Raw genomic sequence first — 13,836 nt, forward strand, 5'->3', positions numbered from 1 at the left:
TGTTGAAAAAGGAAAAGATGAAACCGCAACGCATTTGGTTCGTTTTTAACTACACTTGCACGGTGCCAGCCAGCTAACGAGCTACATTGGTGCGGTGTCCTCTAGTCCTGTCTCAAAATTGAGGCCCACATGTCCATTTAGGCTACCTTCCTACAGCTTGAAATGAAGCCATCTAAAATTCACAAGAAAACATAGGAAGAAATACATCACTAGGATACCCTCGAGATTCTTCGTGAAGGCCAAAACATATGTGAACAAATCCACCTTTAACAACTCCAGTAAAATCCACAGCCAGGTCACCAGGAAAAAAGTTTCTCGCCAGGATAAACGCTACTTTGCTATTCCAAACGTATTTCAAAAGCTTCAGGCCGACTAAACACAGTAAATAAATCAAAAGCTTGCTACAATGCTTCTGATACATCAAACAATAATATAACGGGCTGCCTGAATATCCAACCCACATTTGTTAGCACGATGACAATACAATACAACAACAATAACATGATGGTGCTCAATAGTCAAATGCATAACATATCCAAGCCACATTTGTTAGCACGCTGACAATACAATACAACAACAATAACATGATGGTGCTCAATAGTCAAATGCATAACATATAGCACAGTAATACACCACAGCTACAAGATTACAAGCATGTGACATCTCAAAGAATCAGACTGTAACTGCAAAATTCTGAATACTTCTCTTCTGAAATGTAATAAACGAGCTATTGAGTGTGCAGTTTCTTACATGCTTATGAGAGAAGCAAGTTACCGTAAAAGGCCACTAGGTTCTTGCTACGTACAATGGAGTAATCATCAGCAAAGAAGGCCACAGAAATCTTCTAATCTCACCAAAACAAAATTGATATGCCCATCACAGAGCACCCAATGGCTACCCAGGGGCTAAGGCGTTCACCTGAGGAAGAAATGCCGAATCATTATTATGTGATTTGAAGCATATTGATACATATTAAAAGTATCATGCGAGAAAATACATAAATAAATTCAATGGTGCCTTAAAACAAAAATGGCAGCATAAAACCATGCGATAGAAAATTTGAACCCCCATAAAACACAATAATCTAAACTGCTACCTCAGTTCAGGATTGAAGACAACAGCTTCAGAACAAAGCAGTAAATCACTGCAACAAGAACGATACCAAGAGTTTCACTAACAAACATATAATCAACAAGCGTGACTTCTGCATATGCTGCATCATAGTTACTAGTTACTACATACTATTCTGTGCATCATGTGGCTATTCTAATTCTTCTTACTGCCATCAAGTTATCAAGCATTATCGGAAACTGCTATTTGGTATGTGTGAGATCTGTAAAGGAGCATAGAAAAGCTAACCTGATATTCAAAAGCCTTCAAATGACAACTACAGGTAACTGATATCCTATGTGCGCACGAAATAGTCCTTATCATCAACCATAAATTCAGTACTAGGAAAACCATTTAAATACCACATGACCTGGGACATGCCGATCTGATATATCCCATTTAAATCATATCCAAGAATCAAGAAAGCATATGTCTCATTTTTTTACAATCTTTTCGTCTTAGTTTTCAGCTACAGTTGAGGATTCCACAAGCACAAATTTTGTTTTCCAAGGATTTGAAGATTCTTTCACAAAACAATTTGTCATATGAGAATTCAAATATTCTTTTTTTCATTCATAAAATCTTGGAGATTATTGTCCATTGTACATATATCTTGAAACACATTTCAGTTCACATGAATACCATATGACATGCTAAATATAATATAATGATTTCTACTAGTACCAGTTCTTCATCATTACCTTTTTTTTTCCTAGAATTGTGATTTCTACATGTTGTGTGACTGTAGTTATTTTTCAATCTTCACTTCTAGCTCTAGGCACATAGGACATGGAGGAATTAATTCAGTGTATTTTTATTAAAAAATCCCTTATAAGTGATGATCATTGCCACCAGTTCACTACTAGGAATGGACAATTTAATAGGTAATTTTTGGTTGAAATTGTTGCCTTGAAGATCAAATGCACATATGTTTGCAAATCCAAACCAACTTATAACACCATCCAATTTGGAGCTGGAGACAGTAATGTAACAGTACAATCCTTAAAAAAGCATACTGAAGCTACACGGAGGGCTAATGTATCAGTTGCAAAATGTACGTGCCAATGAAGCACTAGATACAACTGTACGTAAAAGAAATGACAAGATATTGAGTGAAAATAGCTACGGGTTACCTATCCTAGCAGCCTTCCAAAAGAAACCACGGAACCTGCAAATTGACATGTAGGTAAGATGATGAGCTAAATGTATGTGTTATAGAGTGCAAAGTATAAGTTAAGGTCAAACCAACAAAGAAAACAATAGTCAGCAAAGTTTTGGAATGTTGGATGAAACTATGTTTGAAAACTAAAGACAAACACAAATGGTGGATTTTAATGTTTAACCTAAAATATCGAACATTAGAAGATTCGTGATGGGCTCCCCACATGACTATATAAAATAATTAGCATATCTCAGTGCAATAGCCTTTGGTTTCACTTGTTTCCTACTCCTGGCCACAGGTTGTCCCTTATAATCAATTCTGAAATGGCGAGCAGCTTAGAAGTTAGAAGAGCATCTTTTTTTTTGCGGGAAAAAAAAACCCTGCTCTTCTAACTTCTAAGCTGACACAGATACGCCAGGGGTGCCGTATCCCGTATCGGATACGTATCTGATATGGATATGCACCGGATACGTGATGGATACCAATGTTTTCAAAAATAAGGCGAGGCGTGGCGAGTGACTACCGCCTTACGCTTAGGCGACTAAAGCGTGAGGCGAGGCGACGCCTTATGAATTTAAGAAAAACTTAAACAGCAGCTTATAGAGTAGTAGTTGATGAAGAAAAAAAAGAAAAGAAAAAAAGAAAAAGAAAGGAGGAGTAAGAAGTGGGCTGGCCCAGCCCACCAGGCGGCCCATGTGCCCCTCCCCCTCCTGGCGTGGCTTAGAAATTCCTTTATCAAATCCCCTCCAGCGCTGCTCCTCTCTCGTTGACCCTCTCGTTCTCCACTGCTCGTCCTCCACAGCTCTCCATGGCTCCTCAGCTTCTCCCCTCTCTCTGGTGCCCTGCTCTGCTCCCCTCCTCTCTCCGGATGCACTGCAGGCTGCTCTGCTCCCCTCCCTCACTGCTCCTCGCTGCTCCTCTTCCAGATCTACAGCCGCTGCCATCCCCTTTCAGATCGAGCAGACTACGGTGAGTAGATGGCGGAATCGAGCAGACGGCGACGAGGAGATGGCGAAATCGAGGGGGTGTCAGCACGCACATAAGGCGGCGAGGCACCGCCTTACCCCCAAGGCGAGCCAGGAGCGCTCCGATGCTTGAGCGTCGATTAGGCCTTGAAAACACTGATGGATACGTATCTGAAGAGTATCCCATTTTTTATTAATTTATGTGAATATTGAGTACGTCAGCCGATACGTATCTGCCTGTTCGATACGGCCCAACCCAACAAACACGCATGCACTCCCTTCCTCTATCCCCAATGCCAGCCCCCGACGCCCACACTCCCGCACTTCGTACCACCTCCAGAAAACACACGCGGTGATGTCTCGTCCTGCTCGCCAGCCGTCGGATTGTGCAATGGGTTGTGCGCCACTGGCGGAGCTACATTTGGGCCATGCTGGGCCCTGGCCCCCCCTTGCCTCCACGTTTTTCTGAAGGAGCCCATATGATGTTTAGCCCAAATCGTATAACACACGCACAACTTGTTGTATCCACGTCTCGGAGACTCGGCGAGGGCGAGGCACGAGCAGCAAGTGGTGCCGAGGCAAATCTGCGACTGCGAGTCGAGTGAACACCTCAAACACTGCGGCCCTCAGTGGTGATTGACGAGCCGGCGGCCCGCGGCCGGCAAGCCCTGGAGTCCTAGACGTCTCGACGACGGCCAGCTGACGAGCAGGCGTCTTCTCCTCCGATTCTCCTCTGTGCCTGTGCGGTACAGGTACATTTGATTTCTCATTGATTCTTATTTTTTCTTTTTTCTTTGCTTCTAGATTAAAATGGATAGGATATATATATATATATATACACGCGCGTGTAGTTACTCTCATCTATGTATCTCTAGATTTAAGGTGTATATGACCGGACGAAATGTATATAGACAAAGTATATGATCATACTAGACCATCTAGAGTGATATGTATGTTAAGTATGCATACATACATAGAGTATATGGTTATACTTATTATATATAATATAGTAGTGGCATTTTAGTAATATATTTAAAATATAATTTTTTTTGAAAATTTTTCGCGTGGTAAGATCCTGAGTATCTTAATATGAGTATATAAACATACTCAAACTGATAAACAAGTATGAATACATACACAATGTAGTTTATGAAGATGAGAGTAACTACACGTACGTGTACAAAGGAATTTCCATATATATATATATATATATACATACATATATACACACACTATATAAGTGGCTGATTGAGTGCAATTTTGTACTCAGTTAAGATCTTCTGTTATTTTTTAGAGAATTTTAGATGGTTAGCCCTAAACCAGTAATCCCCAAATTGAGTGATTTTTCTTTTGCAATTTTGTAGGTATAAAATGGGTAAACAAAAACCCATTTATTCGTTTTATAAAAAGAGAAGTGATGAACCTATTGTGGAGCAAAATCTGGCACCGGCCCCTTTAGTTGAATTAGAACAAAGGCAAGGTGTAGATGAAACTGGACCTGAACATGCAGATGAAACTGAACCTATTGTATTTAGAGGAATTGAATTCCTACAGCGAGATCCAGCATTACGTCCACAAATTTGGGAGTATCCAAGTAACCAGCAAGATGAAGTACAACGGGCATACTTGAAGCTAGGTCCAATGCAGCCCAAACTGAAGAAGGGTTTTGGACCAAAAGGACATAAACGCCGTTTCCAGTTCCATTGGTTCAGTGAATTTCCGTCTTGGTTGGAATACTCTGAGAGCAATGGTCACGCACATTGTCTTCTTTGCTTTGTGTGCAGTAAAAATATAAGGAAAAGAAGTGGTTTTAATGTCTTCATCACAGCACAAGGTTTCAACAATTATAAGAAAGTCCATGATGGCAAAAATTGTTCGTTCTTGGTTCATATAGGATCTGATCCTTGCTCAACACACAACAATGCAGTTACAGAATGTCAAAATCTTTTGAATCAGCCAAATCATATAGATAAAGATTATGGAGGTGGTAAGTGATCGGGAGAAAGAAAGAAACCATCTAAGGCTGAAAACATTTATTACATCTGTCAAGTGGTTAGCACTTCAATCTTGTGCTTTTAGAGGCCAAGACGAGACACCTCAGTCCAAAAATAGAGGAAATTTATTGAAATAGTGCAACTTCTTGCTGATTTTAATCCAGAAATTGCAAGTGTTGTGTTAGAGAATGCTCCACAGAATGCCAAGTACACTTCACCTGATATTCAGAAGGAAATCTTGAGTGTTTTTGCAATGAATGTCAGTAAACATATCCGTGAGGAAATTGGGGATGCAAAGTTCTCTACTCTGGTGGATGAAACATGTGATGTTTCAAAAAGAGAGCAAATGGCACTTGTTTTCAGATTTGTTGACAGCCATGGTGTTATACAAGAGCGGTTCTTTGACTTGATACATGTGAAGAATACAAAAACAATGACACTGAAAAACGAATTGTCTAAAGTATTGTCAAGCTATGCATTTGATGTTCAGAACCTTCAAGGCCAAGGTTATGATGGTGCTAGCAACATGAAGGGTGAGCTCAATGGATTACAAGCACTTTTTCTTAAAGAATGTCCTTATGCATATTATGTGCATTGCTATGCCCATCGTTTACAGCTTGCTCTTGTGGCTGCATCAAAGGATGTGGTTCCTGTTACCCAATTTTTTCAGAAATTGATCTTTATTGTAAACACAGTTGACTCATCAGCAAAGCGTCATGACGAGCTCCATGATGCACAAATGGATGAACTTGTACGCTTGCTAGCTATTGATGAGATTGAGACAGGACGAGGAGCAAATCAAATCCGCTCTTTGAAATGCCCAGGAGAGACTAGATGGGGCTCACACTTAGGGTCTATTTCCAGCCTTATGGATATGTTCAATCCAGTCAGCTTAGTTCTACAAAATTTAGCTGCTGATTCATCAGCTGGAGCAAACTGTGCCGATGGAGATACTGCTTTCAGCTACCTGACATCTTTTGAATTTGTATTTATCCTATTGATGATGAGACAAATAATGGAGATCACTGAACAACTTGGTCAAGCTGTACAGAAGAAAACACAGGACATAGTAAATGTTGTTCGCCTTGTGCAATCAACAAAGATTCTTCTTCAAGAAATGAGATCAGATGATGGTTGGGAAACTTTTGTTTGCAAGTTTGTTGAATTTTGTGTGAATCATGAAATGAACATTCCAGACATGGAAGGAACATACATTTTGCGTGGTGGCCGTGCTCGTCGTCAACCAAATCACTTTACAAATGATCAATATTTTCGAGTGGAGATATTTCGAGCAACAATTGACACTCAGTTGGCTGAATTAAACTTGAAATTCAGTGAGAAAGCGATGGATCTTTTGTCTGTGTGTGTTACACTAATACCAAAAAACAGATTTGCATCTTTCAATGCTAGTGAGGTATGCAAAATGGTTGAGAAGTACTATCCAGCAGATTTCAACCAACAAGAAAGGCTTGGATTAGAAAGCCAGCTCAACCATTTTGTTATTGATGCTTCCAGCCATGAAGAATTGAAAAATATCACAACCATAGCTGAGCTATGTCGATGCCTTGTTGACACAGGACGCCATGTGACTCATAACCTGATTGATAGATTGCTTTGGTTGCTTCTTACTCTTCCTGTTTCAACAGCTAGTGCTGAGCGTGTCTTTTCTATATTGAAGATCATTAAGACAAGGTTGCGCAACTCCATGGAAGATGAATTTCTTGCTAACAGCATGCTAGTACACATAGAAGGTGAAATTGCAAGAGCCTACAGTTACGAAGATATAATTTCTGATTTTCAAGATTTAAAGAAAAGGAGAGTGGACTTTTGACAAGCGATAGTTCTATCTATATGTTACATGTATTTTGGGATGTGTATATATATGTGATGGTCTTCATGGAAAAAAAATAGACCACACAGTCAACTGTATTTTGTTTAGTGTGGCCTGATTATATAAGTAGTAACTAGTAAGACTAATTTCTCCACTATCTATGTACTTATGGGTTTAATTGGTAAATTGGCACCCCCCTATGCTTTGTTTCTGGCTCCGCCACTGTTGTGCGCCCATGACCATGAACAAGATCCATTTACCCCCATGCAAATTATATGATCTCGAATTCTCAATGCAAATGCCATTTCAGTGACATTGTTTAACTAGGTAAATTACAGCATAATACAATTATAATGCTTTCAAGAATTGCTAAGAAACTAGTACCTAAACTGTAATGAAGTGTCATGTGCCTCTAGTCTTCATTAGAACAGAGCGGAGACTATCTAAGTTTCTGCCGATGTGTTTGCAATTAACTGTTTGTATAGTTGTTTTGCAACATAAACTTTTTCTACCTCTGCATGCAAGATTACAATTGAGTCATAGATCAATTATCAATGGTTACACAGTACTTGATAGAGATTCATGGTAATCTCATAGTGACAAAATTTTTCATTTAGGAATAGGAATCAGGATTTAGGGACAGTCTCCTAACATACAATGACTTAATTTTTCTCTTTCTTCCCAAAAGCTGTCTACATAAAGATTTCTCTGTTTCTGAGATTTTAGGCTCTAACATGAATGATGTAGCGCTCCATTCATTCTTTTGCACAAAGCAACTATCCTGTTTTTTTTCATGAAATACAAAAAGAATTGTTGAATCATTTGTTGCTCCATTCATGAATGATGTAGCGCCAAAAGCAGGGTTTGCTCTTATGATGAGATCTGGAGAAGGATACCAAGCAGAGTAAGGATCATTTGTTGTTTGGGAAATTTTAACAAATTCAAGGGCATCTATAGACAGGTAAGTTGCTATGGAAATTTTTAAAACTTCAACTAAACCCTAAGAGTAGGACTGTAGGGAAAAAAACAAATAGGCGAAACGCACAGCGTCGGTAAACTAGAGAACAAACTGAAAAAATTGGGCATAAGCCACGCAATCACCCAGATTGCACATTATTATTCTCAAATCCCAAAATCGGATCATAACCAGTTCACCGCAACAATGTTCGTCGAGACTTTTAAAAATATACTATATATAGGTTAAAAAAAGACAAGTATGAGGCGCACCCTGTCCGGCGGATGAGGAGGGAGGGGAAGTGCATCTTGAGGTAGGTACAGGTGCAGATCAGCAACAGCACCACCGTCACGAACGAGTGGAAGTTGAAAAGCGCAGACTGTATCCCGCGAGAACGCCGCCATGGGGCAAAAACAAAAGTAAGGTCAGGACCGAGAAATACAAGCACGAGTAGGGCTCAGATCAAGCCGTGGTGGTGTTACCATGGGGCACGAGGAAGAGGAGGACGCAGACGCGGATGCGGACGCCGAGAAGGGAGGCGGGGAAGAGGCGGCGACCGGACGGGGCGGACGACGCGGTTCCGGCGGATCGGCCGAGGCACGGAAAGGAGGAGCCGAGCGCCGATTTAGGGATTCTTTTCTTCTCTTTGTTATGTGCGTGTTTTTTTTTCCCACTTTAATTGACTGATGATCTACTGCTTCTACTGCTACATAATAGTAGATCGGAGATCGGACGGTCTGAAGCACCTCGTTGCGTTGACAGCGTTGCGCTGACTGTCTGCTCCCAAACACTATTTCGAACGTTGTTTTCTTTTGCACGTAGAGCACTTTCTCTTTTTTTGGTCGTTTTCTTTTTTTTCATGGGACCAACTCTGTTTGCTGATCTGAAAAACTATGTCTGAAAATATTATTCGTTAACTTATTATAAAAAACACTATTAGCTGATAAAAAATAAGATTTATAAGATAAGCGAACGGAGTCTGTGGCGGAGAGGACAGGGCCGTCTCCAAGAATTTAGAGCCCATGAGCGAAATGTAAGTTGGGGTCTAACACATATACTTTCACTTGATTATATAGTTTTCATATGTGTTATTTTGTGCAATGTTTAGAAATATATCAAATATATTGAATTTGACAGAGTAAAGATAGTACTAACATTATTCTACTGAAAAGCACCATCTCTCTGGTATTTTTCAAAATAAAATCTCCAATTTATAATTTTGAACTGTATTAATTTATACAAAAAGTTCTGTTAGTATAGTGTGTAGATATACTTTGCCGACAGCTATGAACTAAAGAGGGTGTTAGTCAATTATACGAAGGCCTTGTTTAGTTCACCCCAAAAAGCAAAAAGTTTTCAAGATTTCTCGTCACATCGAATCTTGCGGCACATGCATGAAGCATTAAATATAGACGAAAGCAAAAACTAATTACACAGTTTAGCTGGAAATCGCGAGACGAATCTTTTGATCCTAGTTAGTCTATAATTAGATAATATTTGTCACAAACAAACGAAAGTGCTACAGTACCGAAATCCGAAATTTTTTCGAAACTAAACAAGGCCGAAACTTATCAAAGGTTCAAATGATTAATTTAAACATTAATCAAAAACCAAACATATATTACAAAGGGTCTCTAACCTAGTGGTTAGAGCACCTGAATAGCACTAGCATATCGGAGTTTGAGTTCTCATGGGAGCGAATTGAAACAGACCGGGGACTTCGGTTAAAAAACCCCAAACATATATTACAGAGAGAGCAATGGTGCAACATAATTGGATACGTACGTCTGATGGCTATGCCTGATGGCCGCTATAGTAAAAAGTTGTGGCTTGGGGCCCCACATATTTAGAGGCCCTGTTCCATCGCTCATCTCGCACACCTTATCGGCGGCCCTGGGGAGGAGAGGAGGCGTATGTGTGTAGATCTGCGTCAGATTTTATTTTTGTAAAATAGTCATATACTACACAAACTTTAAAATATGATGATATTCTTCTCAATCATTTATTTTTAATTTTGTTTGCATCATTACATTTATTATGATAAGATTTATAAAAGTAGATCCATGTTGTATATATTGTAGTGCACTTATAGGAGTATAAAGTTTTGCACTTATAGGAGTATAAAGTTTCAAATATTGTAGTGCAAAGTTTCAAAACTAGGAGTGTAAAGTTTTGAATTAGAATAGTTCCATTTTAGGTGTATAAAGTTTATAGCATGTTAGTACAATGTTTGCAATGATTTGTGAATTTAGGTTCTTGAATTATAAAGTTTAAGAGCTTGAACTATAAAGTTTTAAATGTGCTAGTATAAAGTTCCTAAATTTTAAAAATATTTAAATTTTAAAGCAAAAAGTTAAACGTGCTAGTAAAAGTTCCCAAATTTAAAGTGTAAAGTTTAAAATTACAATTTCAAAGTTTGAAATACAAAGTTTAAAATGTGTTAGTATAAAGTTTTAAATGTGCTAATATAAATTTTTAAATATGTAGTAAAGTTCCTAAATTTTAAAAATAAATTTGGAATTATGAAGTTTTAAATCTTAAAGTACAAAGTTTAAAATATGCTAGTATAAAGTCCTAGAATTTAAAATTAAAGTTGAAATTGTGAAGTTTCAAAGCTAGAAATACAAAGTTTTAAATGTGCTAGTATATTTTAAAGTAAAAAGTTAAAACATGCTAGTATAAAGTTCCTAAATTTAAAGTGTAAAGATTAAATTTATAAGTTTTTTAGTTTACAATGTAAAGTTTTAAATATGCTACTATAAAGTTCCTGAATCTTAAATAAATTAGAAAATGTTAAATCTTAAAGTAAAACATTTTAAATGTGCTAGTATAACGTTCCTGAATTTAAAATTTAAGTTTAAAATTATATAGTTTTAAAGGTGAAAACAAAGTTTTAAAAATTCTAGTATAAGGTTTCTAAATCTTCAAAATAAAATTTAAAATTACAAAGTTTTAATTTTTAGAGTTGAAAGTTTTAAATTTTGTATTATAAAATTTCTGAATTTAAAATTTAAGTTCAAAAATATAAAGTTTTAAAGATTAAAATACAAAGTTTAAAAATATGCTAGTATAAGGTACCTAAATTTAAAATCGAATAAGCTCCTAGAAAAAATTTATAGAGCATAAGATAATATTAACTTTGTATATACATGTTTTGCATCCATATAGATGTGAAACCGTCGCCCCGCCCATTTCATCTCTCACGTATCTGCTATCCTAAAAAGAAATAGTTGAATTTAAATAATGGGCCCTGAATCTAGACTGGAGAAATATAAAATGGCAATTAGGCCAATTCAACATGTATGGGCTGAAACTAGAGAAAGAAAAAATAAAACTGGGCTGAAATTAGACATGAGAAGGAAGAAAGAAAAATACTAAGGACTCACACGCACTTGGGCCTTCCGCTCGTTAGGAAACCATGACGTCGCGAGAGCATTTTGACATTTTTAATTCCTAAAACGATATGACAAGTAAAAAAAGTCATCTCCAAGTGTTTGGATTTTTTTTCGTTTTGGATTTTTTTTTCATTTTGGTTTTTTCATTTTTTATCTTTATCGAGTGTCAGGTATTTGAGCTTTTTGCCGAGTGCTAAAGATACTCGATAAAGCCTCTGTGTCCAGTAGTGCCATATAAATGAATCATATTCAAATTCACGACTTCAATATATGTCAATTAAATCCAAATTATTCAAATGTAAATTATGTAGGTGGATTGCAGCTCTTGTAGAGATAGAGCAAAATTGTTTTACGCCTTTTGTTATATCGTTCCTTTTCTCTAGTGCTTTGTAGATTTTTTAAATAGGCTATTCACCCCATCTAGCTATATTTGGACCTTTCAGAAGGGAAGGAGGGAGGGCGCGGGGCAGGCCGGGCTGCGTTTGCTCGCTGGGCCGAGGCCGCGAGTGAGGAGGGAAAGAGTAGTGCGCTGTTGGGCCTGGTCCTGGGCCGTGGGGGGGCACCCAGGGGGCCGGTTTCGGCGAGCTGGGCTACCAGGCCGAGGCAGGTAGCAAACCTGTTTCTTCTTTCCTTTTTTTCCTTTTATTCGAAAGCTATTTTCACATCATTTCAAAACATTTTGAATTAGTTGGATTTTTGACAAACCACACATCTCAATAACATAAATGCACAAGCATGAATGCACAACAGTTTTCCAAACTCCTATGATAAATTTTATTTTAATGAAAAATATTATTTCCTTATATTTTCATGAGCACAAAAATTCATAAATAAATCATTTTAGCTCTATTTTCAAGAAACAATTTTTAGGGTGTTAGATTGAGTTCTTTACCGAGTGCTAAAAACAGTGGACAAAGCCTGTAACATCCCGGATTTTTACGAAAACCAAAAATACGAATTTTTTAAAATTTTTCCTGTAATCGTGTGGAGCATATAGTTTTTAGATCTAACTCGATCCTAACCCGCTAACAAATCGTGGCATACATATAGATTTGTTTCTAGGCGAGTGCTTTTGTTCGTGAGTCGGTTGGGAGGGTTTTGAGTTTCTTTTGGAGTGCACAAATCCGTAGCAAGGTCTTCCCGAATTTTCATTGAGCCTATCTCAAAGGCTAAGCGAATCCCTTCTCAACCTTTTCGTTGGAGTACGTCTCAAACTCCTTTGGATCTTTTTGTACTCTTCCCAAGATTCCCTTCTCCAAACCATTACCCCTGTTGAACTCATCCCAATCTCTTCTCTACCTATAACTCTTTTGATATCTATTCCAAAGCCCCCAAATCCCCTTTATTAAAATGGAAATCTTTCTTCTTCTCCCTTGGGCCAAAATCCTCTTTCCTCCCTTCCTGTCCAGCCCAGGCCGGCCCTACTCCCCTCTACCTTTTCTTCTCCTCCTTCTGACCCACGTGACCAGCCAGCCTGCTCGCTTTGCACCAGCCCAGCATCCCTCTCTCTTGACCCAGCTCGCAGTTAGGAGCCCAGCGGGCCTGCTCTTTGTTGACGGTCCTTAATGCTCACATTTAACCATCAACTAATCATGGAAAAAGACTTATATGCAGCCAACACCTAGACTTAGGGTTTTATCTGACAGAATTCCACGAGTTTTGTTGTTTGTCTATTTCTGCAGGGGGTTATCAGGAAATATGAAAGAAAGGCCCACACGTCGGGTTTACATAGAGATATTAACGTGCCGCGCAATTTTCTACCATCTAGAAGACTCCAGAAGCCACGGGAACGAACGGGAGACCGATCGGGCCCGGGGGCAGAGCGCCCGCCCAGCTACAGTAACCAATCAGCTTCAACTTCACGGATCGTGCTCCACCGACCTAAGAGACACCTAAGGGACCAAGGAAAACCGTGCGATTAATGTCGGTTCGATCCGACGGCCCAGATTCATCTGAAAAGACTATATAAGCAAGGACCCCTGGCCCTTGGAGAGCATACCTCTTCTACAGAATCAAAGTTAGGGTTTCAATTCTTCATCCAAGTAGAGAGGATCCCTCTAGTTCTTCTAGTTCTACCTCTAGTTCATCTAGATCTAGTTCTAGTTCTAGTTCCTCTAGTTCTAGTTCTAGTTAGTTCTAGTTGTAATCTAGAAAATAGGGAGAGAGAAGAGGAGAGCGGAGGAGGAGCCGGATCTGTCGGATCTTCCTCCACATTATACTTTTGCAGCATCTGGTTCGTTCTTTATCGTTTTCCAGGTTCTTCAAATCATAATTCCTGAGTTCTCTAATTACTTTTATTTACATTCAAGTTATTTATTGGATTCCCGCTTGCATCAAGTGCTCTAGTCTTTATAACGCTAGAGTAGTAATTAATAGATTAGACGTGGTGTTTAGTCTTGCGATTACCTAGAATTGCACCCAATC

At 38.6% G+C, this 13,836-nt stretch overlaps 1 protein-coding gene across 1 annotated transcript; it reads right to left on the minus strand.

Annotated features, from left to right (window-relative positions):
• Positions 528-8,705, minus strand: LOC8081651 (protein kish). Its single transcript, XM_002453701.2, has 4 exons — positions 8,500-8,705; positions 8,290-8,396; positions 2,244-2,278; positions 528-918 (listed from the first exon to the last, which is right to left on the minus strand). The coding sequence occupies exons 1-4, from the start codon at positions 8,500-8,502 to the stop codon at positions 851-853; spliced, it is 213 nt and encodes a 70-aa protein (XP_002453746.2). The 5' UTR covers positions 8,503-8,705; the 3' UTR covers positions 528-850.

This window comes from Sorghum bicolor, chromosome 4 (assembly GCF_000003195.3).
Source record: "Sorghum bicolor cultivar BTx623 chromosome 4, Sorghum_bicolor_NCBIv3, whole genome shotgun sequence".
In the NCBI taxonomy this organism is placed as follows: domain Eukaryota; kingdom Viridiplantae; phylum Streptophyta; class Magnoliopsida; order Poales; family Poaceae; genus Sorghum; species Sorghum bicolor.